At 41.8% G+C, this 19,219-nt stretch overlaps 4 protein-coding genes across 5 annotated transcripts; 1 reads left to right on the top strand and 3 right to left on the bottom strand.

Moving 5' to 3' along the window:
* Positions 1 to 914: 914 nt before the first annotated feature.
* Positions 915 to 3,782, bottom strand: LOC103987046 (thioredoxin Y, chloroplastic-like). Of its 2 annotated transcripts, XM_065092143.1 has the most exons (5): positions 3,363 to 3,780; positions 2,272 to 2,360; positions 1,487 to 1,664; positions 1,266 to 1,338; positions 915 to 1,107 (listed from the first exon to the last, which is right to left on the bottom strand). In XM_065092143.1, the coding sequence occupies exons 1-4, from the start codon at positions 3,711 to 3,713 to the stop codon at positions 1,273 to 1,275; spliced, it is 684 nt and encodes a 227-aa protein (XP_064948215.1). In that variant the 5' UTR covers positions 3,714 to 3,780; the 3' UTR covers positions 915 to 1,107; positions 1,266 to 1,272. The 2 variants fall into 2 exon arrangements, with proteins under 2 accessions (XP_064948215.1, XP_064948216.1); XM_065092144.1 differs by lacking the exon at positions 1,487 to 1,664 and having other exon boundaries at positions 3,363 to 3,782.
* On the top strand, positions 3,768 to 4,661 carry LOC103989495 (fasciclin-like arabinogalactan protein 19). Its single transcript, XM_009408359.3, has one exon. The coding sequence runs from the start codon at positions 3,789 to 3,791 to the stop codon at positions 4,659 to 4,661; it is 873 nt and encodes a 290-aa protein (XP_009406634.2). The 5' UTR covers positions 3,768 to 3,788.
* A 1,934-nt stretch (positions 4,662 to 6,595) lies between these two features.
* Positions 6,596 to 9,156, bottom strand: LOC135598409 (U-box domain-containing protein 26-like). The gene has a single exon (XM_065092142.1). The coding sequence runs from the start codon at positions 8,111 to 8,113 to the stop codon at positions 6,848 to 6,850; it is 1,266 nt and encodes a 421-aa protein (XP_064948214.1). The 5' UTR covers positions 8,114 to 9,156; the 3' UTR covers positions 6,596 to 6,847.
* A 432-nt stretch (positions 9,157 to 9,588) lies between these two features.
* LOC135598408 (uncharacterized) lies at positions 9,589 to 17,625 on the bottom strand. The gene is made up of 4 exons (XM_065092141.1): positions 17,322 to 17,625; positions 17,172 to 17,232; positions 16,932 to 17,076; positions 9,589 to 10,087 (listed from the first exon to the last, which is right to left on the bottom strand). The coding sequence occupies exons 1-4, from the start codon at positions 17,563 to 17,565 to the stop codon at positions 9,830 to 9,832; spliced, it is 708 nt and encodes a 235-aa protein (XP_064948213.1). The 5' UTR covers positions 17,566 to 17,625; the 3' UTR covers positions 9,589 to 9,829.
* Between the last annotated feature and the right edge of the window lie 1,594 nt (positions 17,626 to 19,219).

The raw sequence follows: 19,219 nt of genomic DNA, 5'->3' as shown, positions 1-19,219 counted from the left end.
CCATTTAGCTCAACATGCTCCACTAATGAGCATAGAGAGAAATAAAAAAGCTTCCGTGAAAGAAGAACACTAGAGAGAAAAATAAGGAACCAGAGACTTAACTCACAAGATCTTATTTCTAAGAGTAGATAGTTACCTCATCTGATGCCACCCTCAATCCAACAGATCAAACCTAGTATGTCAGAAGAACAAGTTCTTAAGACCAGGAAGACTATCTCGAACCAGCGGCATTAGACATGCATTTAGAATTGATAGTTGAACAAGAAGATGAAACCATCTGGCACTTAAAGGGGTACTGCATCACCAGGGAGTTACTTAGGAGTTAGGACCATGCTCAATAACTTGTCCTCCATTGCCTCCTCTCCACAATGGAACCACTTTCATCTGACAAACTCTTCCTGTTTCCCAGGACCATGAGGACAAGTTTCAAGAGAGTTATTTGCATAGGCAGCAACAGGGCCCCAGTGGCATTTTATTCGAATATGTAAATTCTTTTTAGTTATGAGACATGGTCCACAATTAGATTCTTCCCAAACTATATGCCACTGCAGTATGCCCATTACAAAGCTTCTTCCTTCTTTCTCCCAGTCCAGTGGAATCACTATAAAGATGCCATTATATAAGCCCTCTAAACATTAAAAGAGTCCAGTGAATACATCAGGATAAAGATGCAGAGATTCTGGTAACCTTCTATACTGAACTTTAGCATTGCTGAATATAACTGAGAACTAAAACTGGTCATCATATATAATATAAAAGCTGGCAAAACATTTCCAAAGCAATAGATTTGTATGTCATTGTAAGTACGTTCTTTGAAATTCAATATATTTCTTGCTGGTGTCATTGATGAAAACCAATAAAAAGCATCACATATAGTCTCAAAGAGTGCGTAAGGTATTGGATGGGAAGACACAGAGCCAAGCGTAGGACTTCCAAATCTTTTTAAATAAGTTTGATGACATACGAGCTCAAGATTACAACTTCAATTGGATTAGTAGATGGGGTTATGTAGGTCCATTTTTCTTGGCATATAGACTCCACCACTGGAATAACTCTTAACTGATCTCTAGTCTAGTTCTGATACTTACAAAATCAACCAATTCAGACCTGTCCAATATTGAGAGAAGCAACCATCAGAAGATATGCAATATAGCCTAATACAACTAAAACTGAATGAACAAGTAAAATAGTAATAAAAGTACAAAAGAAACAATCTTTCCGAGTATAATCAATGGAATAAAACAACTAATAGTTAAAACCATTACTTTAAAGCTACTGTTTGACTTTCAGAGCAGCCTCAATGCGTTGGATAAGCTGATGAGCAGGCATAGCTCCTTCCTGAAAATTAACCAAAAGGTTGTCACAACAAGATGCGTAGCCGATGTCATTGTGAATGAAAGCTTTCTGGAATGATCAGCTCTAGATAGAAGAAATACAAGAAAAAAATAAATACATAACAGATTCACTAAGCATTTTTTTATCTTACAAAGCGATCGCATGGCTTTCCATCTCTGAAAATGATGAATGTAGGCAACGCCTCAATTTGGTAGCAATTTGCTATGTTAGTATACTTTTCTGTATCAATTTTGATCACTTGGATTCTGTCTTTCAATTTTTCACCCACTTCTTCTAGAACAGACACCATGAATTGGCAAGGACCACACCTTACACACCATGGAGAAATTCAAATCCTGCACAATACTGCTTACAGATCCACAAAAGATCCAATTTTTGAAAGTAGAAATTTCACATACAAATGTTGCAAGTGAGGTGTATCATGTCTTTTTTTCGATAAAAGGAAGAAAGGCATGAGTGAACCTAGCATAATAGGTTATGGAAACTTGAAAGATGACATGATGCAAAAACAGTATTGAATTATTTATATCATTTTGATAGATTAAGAAACCTAATTTTTTTTAATTGGGGATGTTAATGCTCAAAACTCAACCAAACAATTAAATGATAAAGCTCTCTCACTATCTCCATATTATCAAATCTAGCTCACCACATCTCCAAGGGTAACCAAGAGTCCATGTTTTACAAACTGTTCGAGCATTAACAGAATCAGCTTTAAAACCTTTATTTTTAAAGTGGGGCTCAATAAAATTAATACAAGAACACTATATATTACAACAATTGCCTTAGAGAAAAATATGCAATAATAGCTTACTAATTAGAAATTTCATACATCTTCTATCACATGATCTGGAACAATAGCCAGTGGCTACAAAAGTAAAAATACTTCCTAAAAGTTGAAGCAAGTATCATTACCATGTTGCATAGAAGTCGACCAGTAACAGCTTATCACATTTTTCCAACAATTCATCAAAGGAAGAGTAGGTTTGCTTTTTTGCTTCTATCTGTAAAACCAAACAGAGAAAAATTGGTCATATACAATTTCATACAACCTCTTTAGTTACATCTGGATTGTAGAGGGAAAAAGAAAAGAAATGTGTACAAGGACACTAATAAATTAGAATGCCAAGTCCAAGTCCTTACTTTATCCTGTCACATATTCTTCCACAAGTAAAAGAATGTTCAATGTTCTCAGTTTAAACAAAAGCACATAAGAGAACCACTTTTAATCCAAAGTCAGCACTGTAAGACAAGGTATTTGGAAGAACTAATCCTAATGAGTACAGGCACATGACAATTCAACCCCATCCGTCAAAGGGTCAACCAAAAAGATGTATATATTATCTTTCTATCCATTGAAGGCATATTACACGCAATCACGCGTCATACTTCATGCACATGCTAAGGGATTCACCCAAGCAATGAAAATTTATGAAAGAATGTTTTAATATATCTGGTAATGTGAATATATTTCAACTGTATCAGACAGATGGATTTCCAGTTAATAAAACTAACCAGCATAACAGGCAACACTGGACAAGTTCTTCCATGTATTGCAGTATAATTGCCAGGAGACAAATCAGAAGAACACATGAAGCTTAGTTGGTAACTACTGTTACTGGGAATTCAATAACATCATCGATAGGTATTTACCTGAAATAACAAACATTAAGAGCCAAACCCCATGAACAATAAGAAGTCGAATTAAGTCAATTTTGAGGCGGTATGAACATATTGTCACTCCTCTCTTGCGAATCCGGAATGAGCTCGACTCGTTGAGGCTTGATTCAAAACATCTCCGAAGAATTCAAATCAAATCGCTCATGATTTCCCTCGGGGTGTTCCAATCGAGCAATATGGTGGCATAAAACGATAAATCAAATTTCAAGAATCGAGGACAATACCGAATGCCTTAAGACTGACTATAGGATAAACAATCCGAAACTTCAACATCAAAAAATAATCGGGCAAAAACGAAGGACAAGCAAGTGTGAGAAACTAGTCACCCGAGGAAGAAGTCGGCGCTGAGGGACCGCGGTGAGACCGCGGCCCAGCATCGATTGGCGGCGAAGCGGCGAGAAGCGAGGCGTCGCGACAGCCGAGAGCTCCAACGGGCAGAGGCAGATGGAGCGGGTGCGGAGGTCGGTGGCGACCGGGGCCGCAGCAGCGGTGCGGGAGGCCGCCATTTCTCGTGATTCTTTAGGGTAAGGTTTCGCGGTGCTGCGCTTTGTTTCCACGTCATAAACGAAGCTGATCTTTTGACAAAGACGGTTGAGCCCAACTGAATCGTGAACGTCGGTCACATCGAATTGGTTAAGGTTAGTGCATGATTGAAAACATTTGTTCCTGCAGCTCATCAGAACTCGTCTTTCGTTCCCGCCTTAAACTACCTGTTTCATCCCCAAACAGCTCAAGAACTCTCCCCCGCATCAATGGCCGAATCGAACCCTGTTCCTCTTTTCCTCCTCCTGCTCTTGGTGTTCCTCTGCTCATCCAACACGGTGGCTCCGATCTCCGAGAACGAAGTGGACTCCGCGATTGCTGCCCTACGGTCGAGCGGCTACGCCCTTTTCGGCAACGGCATTGCCGTCTCCGACCTCCTCTTCGACCTCCTTCACCACGGCCCCAACGCGTCCTTCACCCTCTTTGCGCCCACCGATGCCGCCCTCTTCGCGCTAGACATGGCCTACCCCGCCGCCGCCTACGTCCGCGTCCTTCGCCAGCACGTCGCCGTCCGCCACCTCACCCACCATTCCCTCCGCTCCATCCCGTCGGGAACCCCCGTCCCCACCCTCCTCCTCTCCCGCGACCTCATCATCTCCCATCGCCGCGACCCCGTCGGCGGGGAAGGTCTCGACGTGGCGACGGTCGACGGAGTGGACGTTGTTCTGCCGGGGATCTTCCACTGCAAGGACCTCGCCGTCCACGGCCTCAACGGTATCCTCGCCCCGCGCAAGAGCGAGGCCTCAGATGGGATCCCGTACGAGCAGCCAGGATCGCCGGATAAGCACCTCCCTCCTGACGGATTCGATCACACGCCGGATTCTTGGACGCCAGCGGCATCCCCTGCCATGGATCTCTCTCCGATCCTGCCGGTCGCGGCAGCTCCGGTGCCGATGCCCGCTTATCCATATCCGATCACATTGCCGCCGTCGTTTCTTGATGAAATCTACCCGCCGACTAGCAAAAGCGGATGGAAGGGGAGACACAGAGGCACCGGGAAGGTGGGAGCGTCTCCGACGAGTTCACCAGCCGCGGGCCGCCCTCTCAGTCCACCTCAGCAAGGTATTGTTGACGCCCCTTAACGATATTTTGTTAATACTCCCCTATGTCTTCATAATAATCTTTTTGTGATCCTGCCAACAACGCGGATCGGACGGTCACGATCACTCGGGTAGAAAGCTTTAATTCAACAAGTTAGAGATCTTACATGGTGCAGATGCTTTTATGTTAATTATCATAAGTAGTCATAAAATCCAACAAGTTATTAAGTTAATTATCAAAAATACAATGATACCCTCCTTTTTCTAAAACTAAAAATAGTTTTTCAAAATTTAACAATAAATATATAATAATAATTGTTCGAATCATCCCAACTTAATTTAAGACTACAAAATAAAAAATTTGATATAGTCAAAGAGGATACTTGAATTTTGTTTTGAAAGATTATTCAACGATCAATCTATAAGAAAATCAAGATTGGATGAATTTTTTGAAATAAAATAATTTTGAGTTATAGACATAATATTCTTTTTTTAATACAAATAAAAATATTCATACTTATGTCACTTGATTGTCTAATGAGTTTGATTGTGATATCACTTGTGAACTGAAAGTCTTCTGTGTTTACTCTTTTACTTTCTTTTGTTCGTTAATTAGAAAAAATATAGTCACAAAAATTCTAGCAGACACATGATAATATTATTTCTTAGGAAATAAAAAATATTTAATTTTGATCAGAAACAATATAGATCTTTAAAGAGTTGATACTTTATTAATTTTTTTTGGACTATCATTGTGCATATCTTGACCTCCACAAACTTTATTTTATGAGAGGACCCACATAATCGAAAGGAAACAGAAAGGACAAAGGTCCCTTCAAGGCATAGGATGGCCACTTGAGTTGAAGTAATTAAATGACCGAGCCATGTGACACCAAATGGACCAATACTTTTTTGTATGATGACCACTACAACGAAACTAATGGTCATAAGATTATACAGCAAACCTCTCCCTCTCTCTCTCTCTCTCTCTCTATCGCTCTCCTCCATTCTTTTTCCTCCTGCTGTCATCATTCTGGGGCCAAACCAATATTCCCAAGTGGACTTTGGGTTCGTGCCAAAGACAATTTTGCAATCAAGGACAGTGGAGAAAGGACACTGAAAGGAACCATCCAGCATTGCAGCCCACCACCATGATTCCACACTCCCCTCCCCTTTTTGAAAAGCGTGCTGCATGCACCAAGCAGGCAAGTAGGCAGTGCATGCAGGTCACAGGCTCCAGTCCTCCGCCGGTCAACATCCTTGTGTCTCCATCCTGATACATTTGGTTCTTCCCTTGGATTGGTGGTCATTGTAACTGCAACTTGATCCTCTCATATCTGGGAGCGTCACTTTCCAGAATGGAGACACCTCACAATCTCATCAAGAATTTGGAATCAAGCAACTTTGGAGAATATATTCAATACTTTTTTTTTCATTATTGAGCTCCATACAAGGTAAAAAAATTTAGTTAAATTAAGCATATTTAATTTTTTATTTATTTATAACTTCTTAATAAATTCTTAGATTTGTTTGCAAATGATAACCCGCAAACATGTTGAGAATCTCTCAAACATGGGGGCAGTTCCCTGCATTAACGAATCCACTCCGGCCTCCTCCACTTTTCTAAACGGTATCTCGATTCCTATAACACTGATTACTATCTCATGCAAACAGTACCCAACTTATCCTCCCTTTACTGGACATTCTCACCCGGTCAAGAGTCAAAAAGGTAAAGCACTCAATAATGGCACCTGTTCTTCTTCCTCTCTCATATCCAGAGCTCAAGATAACATTCTCATTCTTCTGCACGAACAAGGCAAAGTAGAATAGGTTTTGTTCTTCGTCCACTTTCTTGTACTTCCTTTTCGGTTGAAGTATACTTAATTCAGCTAAAAGAAAAGAAGAAAATAATAAAGAAAACAACTTATCATGAAGAACAGCATGGGAACGAACATGCACAGATTTCAAGAGCAGGGTAACGGAAATTGCGGTATCGACCCATCCATTTCAATCCTAAATCCATACTTACACTCCCATCCGACAACCAAAACAGATGGTGGTTTTATCTCCATACGTCACAACCATAAGTCTCCCATCCCATATCACTCCTTTCTTCGTTCGACGTCTTTTCAGGAGGAAGGGGACATGAAAATCTATCGACTTGCTTTCTAAATGGAAGAGAAGAGTTCGACAGGTTAGAGAGAGAGAGAGAGAGAATGTGGGAACTTTTAGAATGGCTGGAGGAAGTCGTCGGAGTTGGAGATGGTGTCGTGGCGTGGCCATGCCGAGCGGAAGAGTTTTAGGAGGAGCTGCGCTTTCCTCTTTGCCCTCTCCGAGCACCCGCCTTGCACCATCAGCAGCAGATGGGCCACCACGCCGGCCGCCACCGCCTCCGCGTGTAGAGCCTCTGACCCCCCCAGCACAGCCACCAGCACAGCCGCAGCGTGCTCCGCCGCCCTCCCTGACGCCTTCCCGGCCATCACCCTCACCAGTGCCGCCACTGCCACCGCGCCTCCCCCCCATCCCGCCACCACCGCGTCCCTGCCACCGTCCTCCCGGCACAGTAGCTCCACAGTCGCCAGCGCTCGTTCCACGTCGCTTGACGCCAGCTCGGCCACCCTCCCGACTACCGCCGCGGCTGCCCCAGCTGCCAACGCGCGCCCCCGGTTCTCCTTCGCCAGGCACAGGGCGAAAAGCCCCCGGATCCCCACTCGCCCCGCCCGCCCGTTCCCACGCTGCGCCACGAGCTCCACCAACCCCTCCATCACTCCCTCCGTTCCACCGACCGCCGCTCGCGTCTCCGCCGACCGGGCCCCCGCAGCCACCGCCTCGATCACCGTCGCCGCGTTGATCCGAGCCTCCGTCGACGGGTGCCCCCTTACCACCTCTCCCAGCCGGCGCAACCGCTCTGGTCTCGCCGCCACCCCCGCGCTCTCGGCCTCCGTCATCGAAAGCATCGACAACACCGCCATTGCATCCATTGCTGGCTGGTCCGCGTCCGGGTACCCCGATTCCTCTCCCTCGAACGCTATCTCGACGAGGGCCGAGCGGGTCTCGTCAGTCGAGATCACTACCCGGTTCTTCTCCGACTCCCGCACCAGTGAACCGAGCCGGCGGAGCGCAGCGACGCGCGAGGCTGCCGCGCCGCCTTGAGAGCGGGCGGCCGCGACGAGGGACCGGATGAGGGCTGGATCGGCGGGCTGCTTGGGGGTGGGGATACGTTCCACCCCGAGGGAGCGGTGGGCGACGCACCAGTCCTGGATGAGGCGGCGGAGGGTGTGGTTGGGGATGAGGGTGAAGTCCGCGAGCCGAGCGCGGGTGACGGGGCACGTGGTGCTCCCCGTAGCCACCCACGACTCGATGCTCTCCCGGTCATACGTCTGCCCCGTGCACACCGTCACCGGATCCCGCATCAGCTCTAGCGAGATCGGGCACCGGAAATGGTGCGGTATCGTCACCCCCGCCAGATCCAACGGCGCCACGCTCCCCGGCATCGCCAATCTAAATTCTTCTTCCTCCTCCCTCTCGTACAGCTCCTCCTCTCGACCCGCCTCAGCTGGGTTGCCGCTGTCAGACCTCGCTCGCTTGCGCAGGCTTCCTCTACGGTGAGCACCGGGAGGTGTGGGGAGAGGCCCCTCTTATGCTATCGCTCCACACGTGCGGTTGCTAACCCGAGCTCTCTACGTGAACTTTATGCTTCGCCGTGTCACGTGTGCGTCCCCGCCTCTCTGTGCAAGATCTCGTCGGGGAGCGCTGATCGAACGGTTGTCGTACACCGAGAAGGTAATAAATCGGCGGGCGCGGTCTTCGAGCACGATAACCTTTTGGTTTCGGTCGAACCTGAAATGTCGGCAATTGGAGATCATCCAAGCCGTCTATTGACGTAGGCCGAACGGCTCAGATAAGAGTTGGGTCAAAGTGAGCGTGCGAGAGTCAAACATCTGTGGAGCGGACAGGTGTGCAGAGCGGTGGGGCCCGCACCGCCCAGTGTGAACCCTGAAGACCACGCCGTCGAGGATTGACTGGGACCGACTCCGACGCAGCAGACAGCTAGCATAAGCTAATCACAAGATGCCACGCCGGTGAACTGAATCTTGTCCGATACCCAACCGAGAGCTTATCCGCGCGCACGAAGAACCATGGTCGACGTGTGGCGCAATGCTCGGGCGGCGCGTGCGCGTGCGGAAGGGGGTGGCGGGGGACCGGCGGGCGCCCCGGGCCTGGGAGTGTCTCCGGTCAACCCAGCACGACGGCCAGAGCGCGCGCGGCAGCTCTCCCTCGGCACGTGCTGGGTCATAGCCGCCGCACGTCTTCGCAGCTGTACGGAACCCATGCGCCAAATGACCAACATACCCTTTTCTACATGGCGATGGATGCGGAGAGCGCCGGCTGTCGGATGAGACGAAGAGCAATCCAACGGCTGGGAAAAGACTTGTGATAAGAAGACCCGCCTAATAGGTGGTCACGCGAAGCTTCAGCAGAAGGTAATAGAAAGCGTAAAGAGGAGTACAATTTAAGCACGTGGTAGATGAGACAGCTAAGTGGATAATGCAATGGAATTAATGAATGGCTTTATTATTATTATTATTATTATTATTATTATTATTATTATTATTATAATATTATCTTTTACATTTAAATGAAGAACAATCAAATAATTTCTCTTTGATTAATATTAATTTATATTATATTATCTTTTGCATTAAGCTCATGCCAATGCTGGATGTAGAGATGGATAATGTAGCAATATATAGGATGATAATGTTCAAAATTGAGTAATTTCCCATAATATAAATTACTAAATTCAGACTAACTTAAACATGGATGATATTATTACCAATAATTGTCATTTCTGTTGAATTTTAGCTAATTAAGCTTCTCACAGGCAAAAAGGCAATATCCAAAACCAGGTGGAAGGTATATTTGACTAAAGGATTAATAAAAACTTAATCAGAAAAGACTGGCACAGTGAAGATTAAACATAGGATTCGCTAACATGTTTTCTCCAGAAAATTTAGTCTTCGCTCACAAGATCAAATTATTTCAGAACATGAAGCTTCTGAAGAAGGAACTTGGAACACAAACAAAAAAAAGATGCCGGTGGAGTTCCAAAGAGTGAGTACCTTAGACGCCAAAAAGGACCAAAAGGACAACTTTGATTCCCCGGAAAGAAATGAGGCACATGAAGAGATTTGCTTGGCAATCAACCATTACTCGCTTCCAGATCCTGTAGCCATTAGAAATTCGCCCTCACAGACCAGGTCGCCACCCACATAAGCCTTCCCTTCCATTTTTGCTATTCCAAAGCGTTTTTGCAATTTGATTAGTGTCATTCTCATGACTAGGGTGTCCCCTGCAATCACTGGCTTCCGGAATCTCACTTTGTCGATTCCAGCAAAGAAAAAATTCTCACGGGAGCCGCCTACCTCAGGTTGTAGCATAACCAGGCCTCCAACCTGGGCCATTGCCTGCATCACCACATTACTCAGTATTAATCACCAACTAGACTACAGATTATTGTTACAACACTACAAAGGACCTCCGAACTCAGAGAATTGCATCTAGTACTTACCCAATAAACCAGCATGAGTCTCACAAACCATCAGGATTTGGCAATGGTGTTTACCAGGACTCAAAATTGCTTCTCTATTTTCTATTTTTACCAAAGCCTAAGCAATCTGCGTTGTGGTACAAAAAGTAGTATGCTTTTCTCTTTAATTGGTAAGAGAATTATTACTTTCAATCATGTGGACAAGATGCAGATGACTCGTTTAGCAGAGCAGAAATAAAGATGCAGCATTTGGTACCAACATAAACTACTAGGATAATAAAATAATGTAATGTTCTTGATCACTTGATAAAAGTAATCCTAAATATAAAAGAAACATATTACTGGTGTTGAAGATATTACCAACTTTATGTGCCATCCATTTGAATGAAGCTAATAATTGTGAATAAATTTACATAAAATAAAGCAACACCATGAACCAACTAGGTTTATGATATGGTTCAGAGGAACTGAATAAGACATATATAGTAGAACTGATAGTTTCATCTGAAATGACAATCAGGCCCCATTCAGAATTTTGTGACATGACAGAGCATTTCTTTCCCTTCCTATTATTTTGATAGCTCATAAAAGATCACAGAAAAAATTCAAGAAATATTTAACAAGAACTTGAGGACAAACTTCCGTGGTATTCAATATTGAAATGGTCTAACAGAAACAGTGATGTCATTAACTTGCCAGTTTGATGAATGCTTGGTGCTAAAGGTCCCCCAGGCAAAAGAAAAAGAAAGAAACAAGAAATAAGTGCAGCAAAAAGAAATAAGGTACAATTAGTGATTAGTCAGGGTGATTCTACAAATACAAGACAAAACCCAAGACCAAGACAATTCTTAATAATTTAGACATATGTTTAGATGAATGTTTCCAAATAGGATAACCAATGGACAAGAAAGGCAGAACATGAAGCACAAAGCAAGAGAAAATTACACAGATGATATAGTGCATGTGAACAAAAAACAAAGAAAACTCATGATTTGCAGTGCTTTACAGAATTGCCACACAATGGTTGACAATACCATATGCTCTCTTAACATGACATTAAAGCTATTACGATTTCACACCCAGAAACCACTTAAAAATACATTAAACTCTGGCCAAAAACAGGGTAGATAAAGAAAAGGATAATTATTCATGCTGGATATTTTAGACAATATTTAAAAAAAAGAAGAGAGAGAGAGAGAGAGAGAGAGAGAGAGAGATCAGGTAAAAGAAGAATATAAGATATAGGAGCACATGAAAACTAAATAAAAAATGTTTTTTCATTAAAGAATATCTGCATAGAATATCAAATATCTCGAAACTTCTTTTTTTATGTAATATATAACCATATGATAAAACTAAGCAAGCTAGGACTATAATCAACCCATTTGAGCCCAATTCAAATCCAATTATCTAGAAAGAGCTTTCCTAATTGATCAACGTTTGAATTAAGTTGGAGAAAATCCAAACTTTGATTTTATTTGGGTGAAAAGGGGATGCGATAGACATAAGTCAAACTGTTGTGCAACTTCACACCGTGGCCGAGGAGTTAACACGGCTTAGTCCGGGGCATGTACATGAGGTCGTCAAACGTGGCTTTCAGGCTGGATCGAGTCGATGTCTAGTCGGGTCATCTGAGGGTGATCGGGTCGGTCCGCGGGAGATCGGATCAGGCTTTGCAACGCTCTATCCTTCCGTGCCGAGCTTCAGATTCCTGCACATAGGTCGAGGTCGGGAGTGGATTTCCTGACTCGACCCCTCCGTGGCTTAAGTCAGTAAGGAGAAGTGATGGTGAAACTAGGTGTTTGAAGTCCGACCCTTGGTATTGGCCTGGAGGTCGACTTTTATACTTGCAATCGAAGGTTGTCGTACGCGATTGATTAACGGTCGTCGACGTCTCAAGCGGTCTAATCGACCTACTTAATCCCGCCACACCTCCCAAGCTGTTCTATACCGTGCAACGTTGCCTCGTACAACCTCGAGCGGCATGGGCACAGCAGGCAGGCAACTATCTCGTACGAGTCCGATGTGTCATGTCAACGCGGTGCACCACATCAGCACCGAAGCACCACGTCGACTTCGACGTGGTGGTTGACTGCAATTACGAGGATGATGTTGGAATATGCCCTATCACAAACGAACCCAACTTGGTCCCCAACCCATGTAATAACTCAAAACTAATCCTATAGTAACACTCTGTCTCTGAGATATTGTTGTTCTCTTTATCTGCTTATCCATATATCTTTCTCCTTCTCAGTGCCAACTAAGTAGCACGACAATGCAAAAGAGCCACCTGGTGCAAAAATGTCAAAGGGAGATGACAATGAATTGTTGCATGAGATATTAAGTAGCAACAACTCAGCAGCAGAGAACCTGACGTGGCTGGATGAGATGCAGAACTTAAACTAAAGAGCAATTGTCACGATATCATTGGGTAAATTCTCAGTTGCCACTGCTGCTAGCAGCAGAGAAGTAAATTGCCACTAAAAGGAGGAAGAGAGAGAGACAGAATGGAGAATTAAACCTAGGAGTACATTTTCGACCAATGGTCATTATTAGGAATGGTTGAGCACACTAGTGGAAAAGTAAACATAAGGATAGCTGTGAGGTTGATGGTCCAGTACATGACAATGAAGAATAACAAAGTGCACCACCAAGCTTCTCACCTCTCCATTCCTCTTCCTCACTGGATGTGTTTATCAAAGATTTCCCATACCTAACCAGTGTCAAGATGGGAAAAGAAAAAATCCATTCTATCAAGGGTTAAAGTGATGACAGGGAACATAGACCAACTTAACAACCGATTAATCTCCTATCATTTGTACACTTATCCTAACTCAAAACAAACTTTATCATTATATGCCTGTAAATAATCAACACAAGAGCTATTTTCTCTAATTTTATTTTAAAAATAATTTTATAATTTTAAAGAGGTCTTCTACGAAGATCATAAGTTGTCATGTGGTTACATCTTCTGTATTTATATACTGCTCTACCTAGATTATCCATAAAGATGAAAAAATAATGCTAAACTAGAAAGGAGATAAATCTTCAACTTGATTGGATATACCAAGAAAAATAGAAGGTGACAAATCGTCTGACTGATCGAAGATTCCAAATAAAAATCAGGAATACATATCTTGGGCTGGATTAGAAATTAAAGAAAAAGAGGAGATCAGTTTGGGCTTGATTGGAGATACCAAGGTTTCACTGGATATGTCATACCTACAAAGTAGTCATGACTAAAGAATCTACAAAAACGAACCCTATCAAACAAATATCTAATCATAAGAAAGATTATTTTCAAAGATATTTGTAAAGATATATCTTTCCCAAACAAGTAAAGAAGAAATGATTCATATGTCTTGAAAGAAAGGATGTATGACCTGGAACATTATAGAAAGGGGTTGTAACCTGGAACATTAGGAAAGGGTGTATGACCCCATAATGTGTAAGTATATGAGGTCATATCCTTAAAAATGATTTCTAGAGCTAAAAAGAAGTTGGTACTTCCCTCCAATAATATGAGGATAATATCTACATCCGAGGCAAGTAATCAGGTGCTAAAGTGCTCGCCCAAGCAAGGTGAGGCCCGAGTGGAAAACTAGTTTAGGTGAGCGCCTTCAACTGGGGTTGGGCACCCGCCTGATTCAAATCAGACCTGGGTTGAGCCCAATCAACACGCTTGGTTCAAATCAAGCCTGGGTAGAGTTCAATTCTCTTTGATTCTGGTTTGATTAAACCAAATCAAACGGTTCTCAACCACCCCCACACCGCTCCCCTCCAGTGCACCATGAGTCCTAATCACAACGGCGTCTTTCCTCTCCAAGCGAATGACAGGTGTAGCATCTTCCTCTCCATCAGTGAACGACGACGGTGGCTTCTTCCTCTAGCGAGCTCTTCCTCGGTATCTCACTCCTCTTCCTCCGTCGTCACACACTCCCGAAACCCCGACAATACCCCTTTCCCTCCACCGTAGCTAGTATCTTCCCCCCATTATCGCAACCCCCCACACCAATGTCCCCCCCTTCTCATCGTAGACCTGCCCTTTGTCGCAGCTCCTCCCTTCTTGACAAGATGCTCCTCCTCCCTGATATCTCCCCTCATTCCTGTCGGACCACAACCCCCTCTCCTTCCTCCTCGTCCCTCTTCTCCTCCCACCCGACAACAACTAATAGCTACCCAAAAGACAACAATCCTCTCCCAGCCCTCTTCCCTTCTCCCTCTTCCCCTCCTAAACGACAATAACCCATAGCCATCCAATGTCCCAATCGACATCAACCATTCCCATGACTCCTCCCTCTTCCACTCTCAACCGATAGCAATCCACAACCACCTAACCGACAATGTGATTTCTTTAAATGAATGCAATATTGAGGTTTTATTTTTATTTTAATGATTATATTTATTAATCATGATATATATTTTTAAAATTTTAATATTTGGGAGCATCTCACTTCGTTTAGGCGAGTGCTTAACATTGAACATTTTGACACCTTGGCGCCTTTTAATGCCTTTAACTACACTATACTGGTATGAAGTCAAGACCCTACATATGATGCCCAGTGACAAGTGAATCATAAAATCTTTCTCTTCCTCCTCCTTTTCTCTTTCTTATTATCTAATTCTAGAAAAGACAGAAAATACTATTTTTGCCCTATATGCACTTATCCTATGTCAGATTGATATTTGATCTTTCAATTTTGTTGATATTCTATCAACAAGGCCAAGTGATAGGAAATTAAAAACCAGAGTAGGCAAGAGATTATCAGTATTAACCAGATGTATCAAAGTTTAAAGCATCTAGTCTACTCCCTAGCTACATGACCCCTAGCACACAACTATTAGAGGCTTTCTATGAATGACATCCCCTATGAATATTAGCTTGACCCTAAAAATCCTTGAAATGAAGATCTTCAAGTCTTGGATCTTCGTGTTGCCTATAACGATGGACTGTTTGTATACTTGTCCTTCAAATTTCAATTTTATTTTAGCTTGTTTTTCCTTGACTTTTTTTAACAATCCCATCTTCTGAGGTTTTTCAATTGGAACTCCCCTAAATCCCCACCAGACTTTTTTTTAATCTTCCATTTTTTTTGTTTCTGGTAGCTGGGGAGGGGACCAAGACCGAATGGATCATTTTATTAACTAATGTAGCACAAACAAGATGAATGATGCTGCAAAGTATTCTTAGTCCACCAGAAACAACATAGCTAAAGGAGAATAGAATGATCTTGTGGAAAACCAAACAGATATATATATATATATATATATATATATATATGATCTCAGAATTTAAAAAAAAAATCGTTCAGGCTTAACTAGATTTAACAACATTTTTCCACCAGTATTATCTATGTTTCTTGTTTTCTGCTCTCACACTGCAGACTACAACAATTAATTATTGGTGCCAGTTAAACTAGGATTTATAGACCCTTCAGATCTCAAATATTTAGCAAATGACTGACAAATAATTGAATCCTTGCTAGAATTATTCAAACTCAAAGAGACATCTATGCTGACAAAATGAAATAGCTTACAAGAAATGAGGTTACTATGAATGCATCAAAAACCAAAGAAGCTTGATCAGAGTAGATCCGTCTACTCAAAATACCTAAACCTCATATAGTGTATGTCTTGACAGCACAATCTGTATAGTAAATGTTCCAAATAAATCAGATAAAAGCTCTATCTGTCAATACCATTCACTTCAAAAACTTTGATAATTAGATACTCTTAATGTATGGAACAACTTTGAGAGAGAGAGGGAGAATGGTTTAATGGATCCAACTTGATACTGAGAATGGATAATTTGGTTAAGCACAGATTCTACTGCTCAATGTCCTACTAAGTGTGGGATCATGAGTTGATAAGAAGGGAAAAGAACATACTAGGCTAATATAACCAAACTCGTCTTGATAGTAACTTGTTCTGCTTCCAAATTTTTTAACAAGTGGCTCAAAAACATATGCATATTCCTATCATTAAGATGCTTCAGTCTACACAGATTTTTTGCATTATATCAATATAGAATTCGACATTGATAACATGAAACACGGTAAAAAAAAATGTGACTATCATGCAATGTGCTTTGCTAATTAGTAAGCTTGAGAATCATTTGGCTTCAACTGTCGGATTAATCTGCAAATAAACATCATCTCGTAGAATAGTTAACATTAGAAAATCAACGATATCAAATTTAGATGTACTAATTTTGTTCCCTTACATCTATGAATGATATCGATTGTACATGGAACCAAATTCTCTAGTACCAATTGTCATGGTGAGAATACATACAACGGCCCAACAACTCCGATATATCAAAGTGCAATGTGAAAGTTCCATGATACTTGTGAGATCAACTCTTCCATGAATTCATTAGCACAATCAAACAAGTATAGTTTCTTCCAATAATCACCCAAAATAAGTAACAACTGGAGAAACAGTAACATGTTCAACACTCACAGAAAGCATCATGGTTTCATGATTTTGCTCTATCAGAATCATTGAATATAGTCCGAACTGTGTTATTAAGCTGATCTTACCAGCCCCCGTAAGATTTCATCATGAGAAAATGTGATATAAGAATACTTATTTTGCTGATGCTATCAGTACCCTGAGACTTCACTATGATATGAGAATATTCACAAAATCCTTCGATAAATAAATAAAAGGATGATAACATATTCCCTACATCTTACCAAAAGTAACCATAAACTAGAAGTAAAAAAGGAAAGGTAATGATCGTGTGATCAAGTAGATACCTCAACCATGAGAACGCCAGGCATTATCGGACGCTCGGGGAAATGTCCCGGGAAGAAGTTATCATTAATGGTAACGTTCTTGATGCCAACAGCTGTATGTCCAGGCGTGTATTCGATCACTCTATCAACCAACAGAAATGGAAACCTAAAATCCAGGCCGCACATCATCAGATCAATCTCCAGCATCGTACTCGGATCAATAATACAAACCAAAACAACCGAGAGGCGAACTATTCTCACCGATGAGGCAAAATGTTGCGGATCTGATTTATGTCCATTACAGCCGGAAACGGCGGGAACCCTTCAAATCCACCAACAAAAATAAGCAAAATGAGAAAACATACCAACAAATCACCGATCTCGGAGCAAAAGAATCAGAAAGGAATCAACTCTTCTCGATGGGAACATCCGCTTTCGTCTCGACCCAGTCCAAGGAACACCGGGTTAGGAACCGGTTGATCTTCTCTAATCGCAACGCCGAAGTGGAAGTTTTGGGGTTTGAGATGGAGATAGGGCGAGTAAACCTCGCGTGAACCCTGAGGGGCGGAGAGGAGAGGGGCTCCGGGTGCGCGCGAGGGCCACATAGGGGCGGAGGCGCGGTGAGGAGAGATCTCGCCATGGTCGAAGCTTCCATCAACTGAGGCAGCGGTGTAGACAACGAGGATCGGCGAGGCAAAATGAGCGCTGTTGTAGCGTTGGATGGGATCCTCTCCATTACTTGGTATACCCATTTCTTTTTAAACGATCTAGATCACTCAACGGAGGTGGGACCCTTTGTTCTAAGTGATCTTGACCGTTTAATGGTTTTGAGTACTGGAATCAGATCCAAGTGATTTGGCGGAGGACACGAAGTTGCCTCGCGACAGGAACTCTTCGTGGACTCGAGACGCGATGTGAGACACGACGGCAGAAGAGCTTGGGTCCAAGTAGGCTTTAATTCTGGTTGGGCCATAAATATGGGTTCAACGGAGACACAACACTACTTTTGGTGCCTTATTTTTTTCCATCGCATTAAATTATGTATAATACATTTTGAGATATTTCTCCCTTTTTTTCTTCATAATAGCTCTTATTTTTATTTTTTTCAAATGGTATTTTTATTTTACGTAATCTCGTAAAAATTCTTCCATTCCCTTCCCTTTTCTTATCTGTCGCTATTATCTTGTCGGTGCCACTTATCATTCCATGACTTAATGTTCTTTTTCATCCATCACCTTCACTTGACATAACAAAGAAAGATGAAAAATACGAAAGTGATGGACGTGATAATAAGAAAGGGTGAGGCCTTGCGACGATGGACAAGAGAGAGGTGATGGATAGAAAAGGACATCATATAGATGCAATGAAATATCGAGACGAAAGCAAACAATGGAATTGATAAACACAACAAGTAACGAAGGATGGGTGACATTAGCAAGACGAAGATGACAAAAGCGATGGGCTAAGAAAAAACAAACTTAGAGATCCTATTTGGGGAAAAAAATAAAAAAAATGATTTTTAAAAAAATTAACCTTTTTTTGGTTTTTATACAAACATATATACATCCTTTTTATTTTTTTTTATTTTCTACAAACTAAAATTAGGTTATTGCTAACATAAAGATTCAGCCTCACGCTTTAAAGTTGGACTAAAAGTCGCCTCGAATCCAAATCTAAAGGACTTTTAAGGAGCTGCGAAAGCAAAGTTGCTTGCACTATACACGTAGTATGTTCTTTATACTATTATGAGCTATGGATCCTAATCATACAGTATATTTTATATTAACATGACGCAGATGGAAATTTATTTTGTATCAGACACTTCAAAAGTTGGTGACATGAAATTATATTCTAAATTATTTAAAACGTTTATATTGTTTTGACTTAATCCATAATTTATTATTATTATTATTACATATTATTGCCAAATTGTATATTTTGCTACTAAAATTCAGATCGATTTGATTTAATCTGCTATATAATAGTAACACTTTTAGTATAATACAAATCTATCCATTCAAAGTTTAGTAAATAGCATGGATTAGAGTTTGGATTGACCAGTGGAAATTATGGGTTAGAGTGGAATATAGTTGATGAAAATTCTACATATTACGTCTCTACTTAGTATTTCGATTCTTATATTAAAAAATAATTAAAATTTTTATAGTTAGACATCTTTCTCATTTCAATCTTTAGTTTAAAAAAATTATATTAAAAATTTTATAGTTATGAAAGTGAAATATTTAATCTTATTTATCATAATACTATCAATTTTATCGATGAAAGATATAAATTAAGTTAAAATTATT

This window comes from Musa acuminata, chromosome BXJ2-1 (genome assembly GCF_036884655.1).
Source record: "Musa acuminata AAA Group cultivar baxijiao chromosome BXJ2-1, Cavendish_Baxijiao_AAA, whole genome shotgun sequence".
In the NCBI taxonomy this organism is placed as follows: domain Eukaryota; kingdom Viridiplantae; phylum Streptophyta; class Magnoliopsida; order Zingiberales; family Musaceae; genus Musa; species Musa acuminata.
Note: the sequence above shows the minus strand (reverse complement) of the source record. Positions and strands in the feature narration are given on the sequence as shown.

Excerpts from the sequence above, each read along its gene's own strand:
- LOC103987046 (XM_065092143.1), bottom strand. The coding sequence starts at position 3,713 with ATGAGCTGCAGGAACAAATGTTTTCAATCATGCACTAACCTTAACCAA. Across the intron at positions 2,361-3,362 it reads AGCGCCGACTTCTTCCTCGG|ATAGAAGCAAAAAAGCAAAC; the intron begins GTGACTAGTTTC and ends TTGGTTTTACAG. Across the intron at positions 1,339-1,486 it reads GAAAGCCATGCGATCGCTTT|GAAGGAGCTATGCCTGCTCA; the intron begins GTAAGATAAAAA and ends GTTAATTTTCAG.
- LOC103989495 (XM_009408359.3), top strand. The coding sequence starts at position 3,789 with ATGGCCGAATCGAACCCTGTTCCTCTTTTCCTCCTCCTGCTCTTGGTG.
- LOC135598409 (XM_065092142.1), bottom strand. The coding sequence starts at position 8,113 with ATGCCGGGGAGCGTGGCGCCGTTGGATCTGGCGGGGGTGACGATACCG.
- LOC135598408 (XM_065092141.1), bottom strand. The coding sequence starts at position 17,565 with ATGGAAGCTTCGACCATGGCGAGATCTCTCCTCACCGCGCCTCCGCCC. Across the intron at positions 17,233-17,321 it reads GGATGTTCCCATCGAGAAGA|GGTTCCCGCCGTTTCCGGCT; the intron begins GTTGATTCCTTT and ends GTGGATTTGAAG. Across the intron at positions 10,088-16,931 it reads CTGGCGTTCTCATGGTTGAG|GCAATGGCCCAGGTTGGAGG; the intron begins GTATCTACTTGA and ends GTGGTGATGCAG.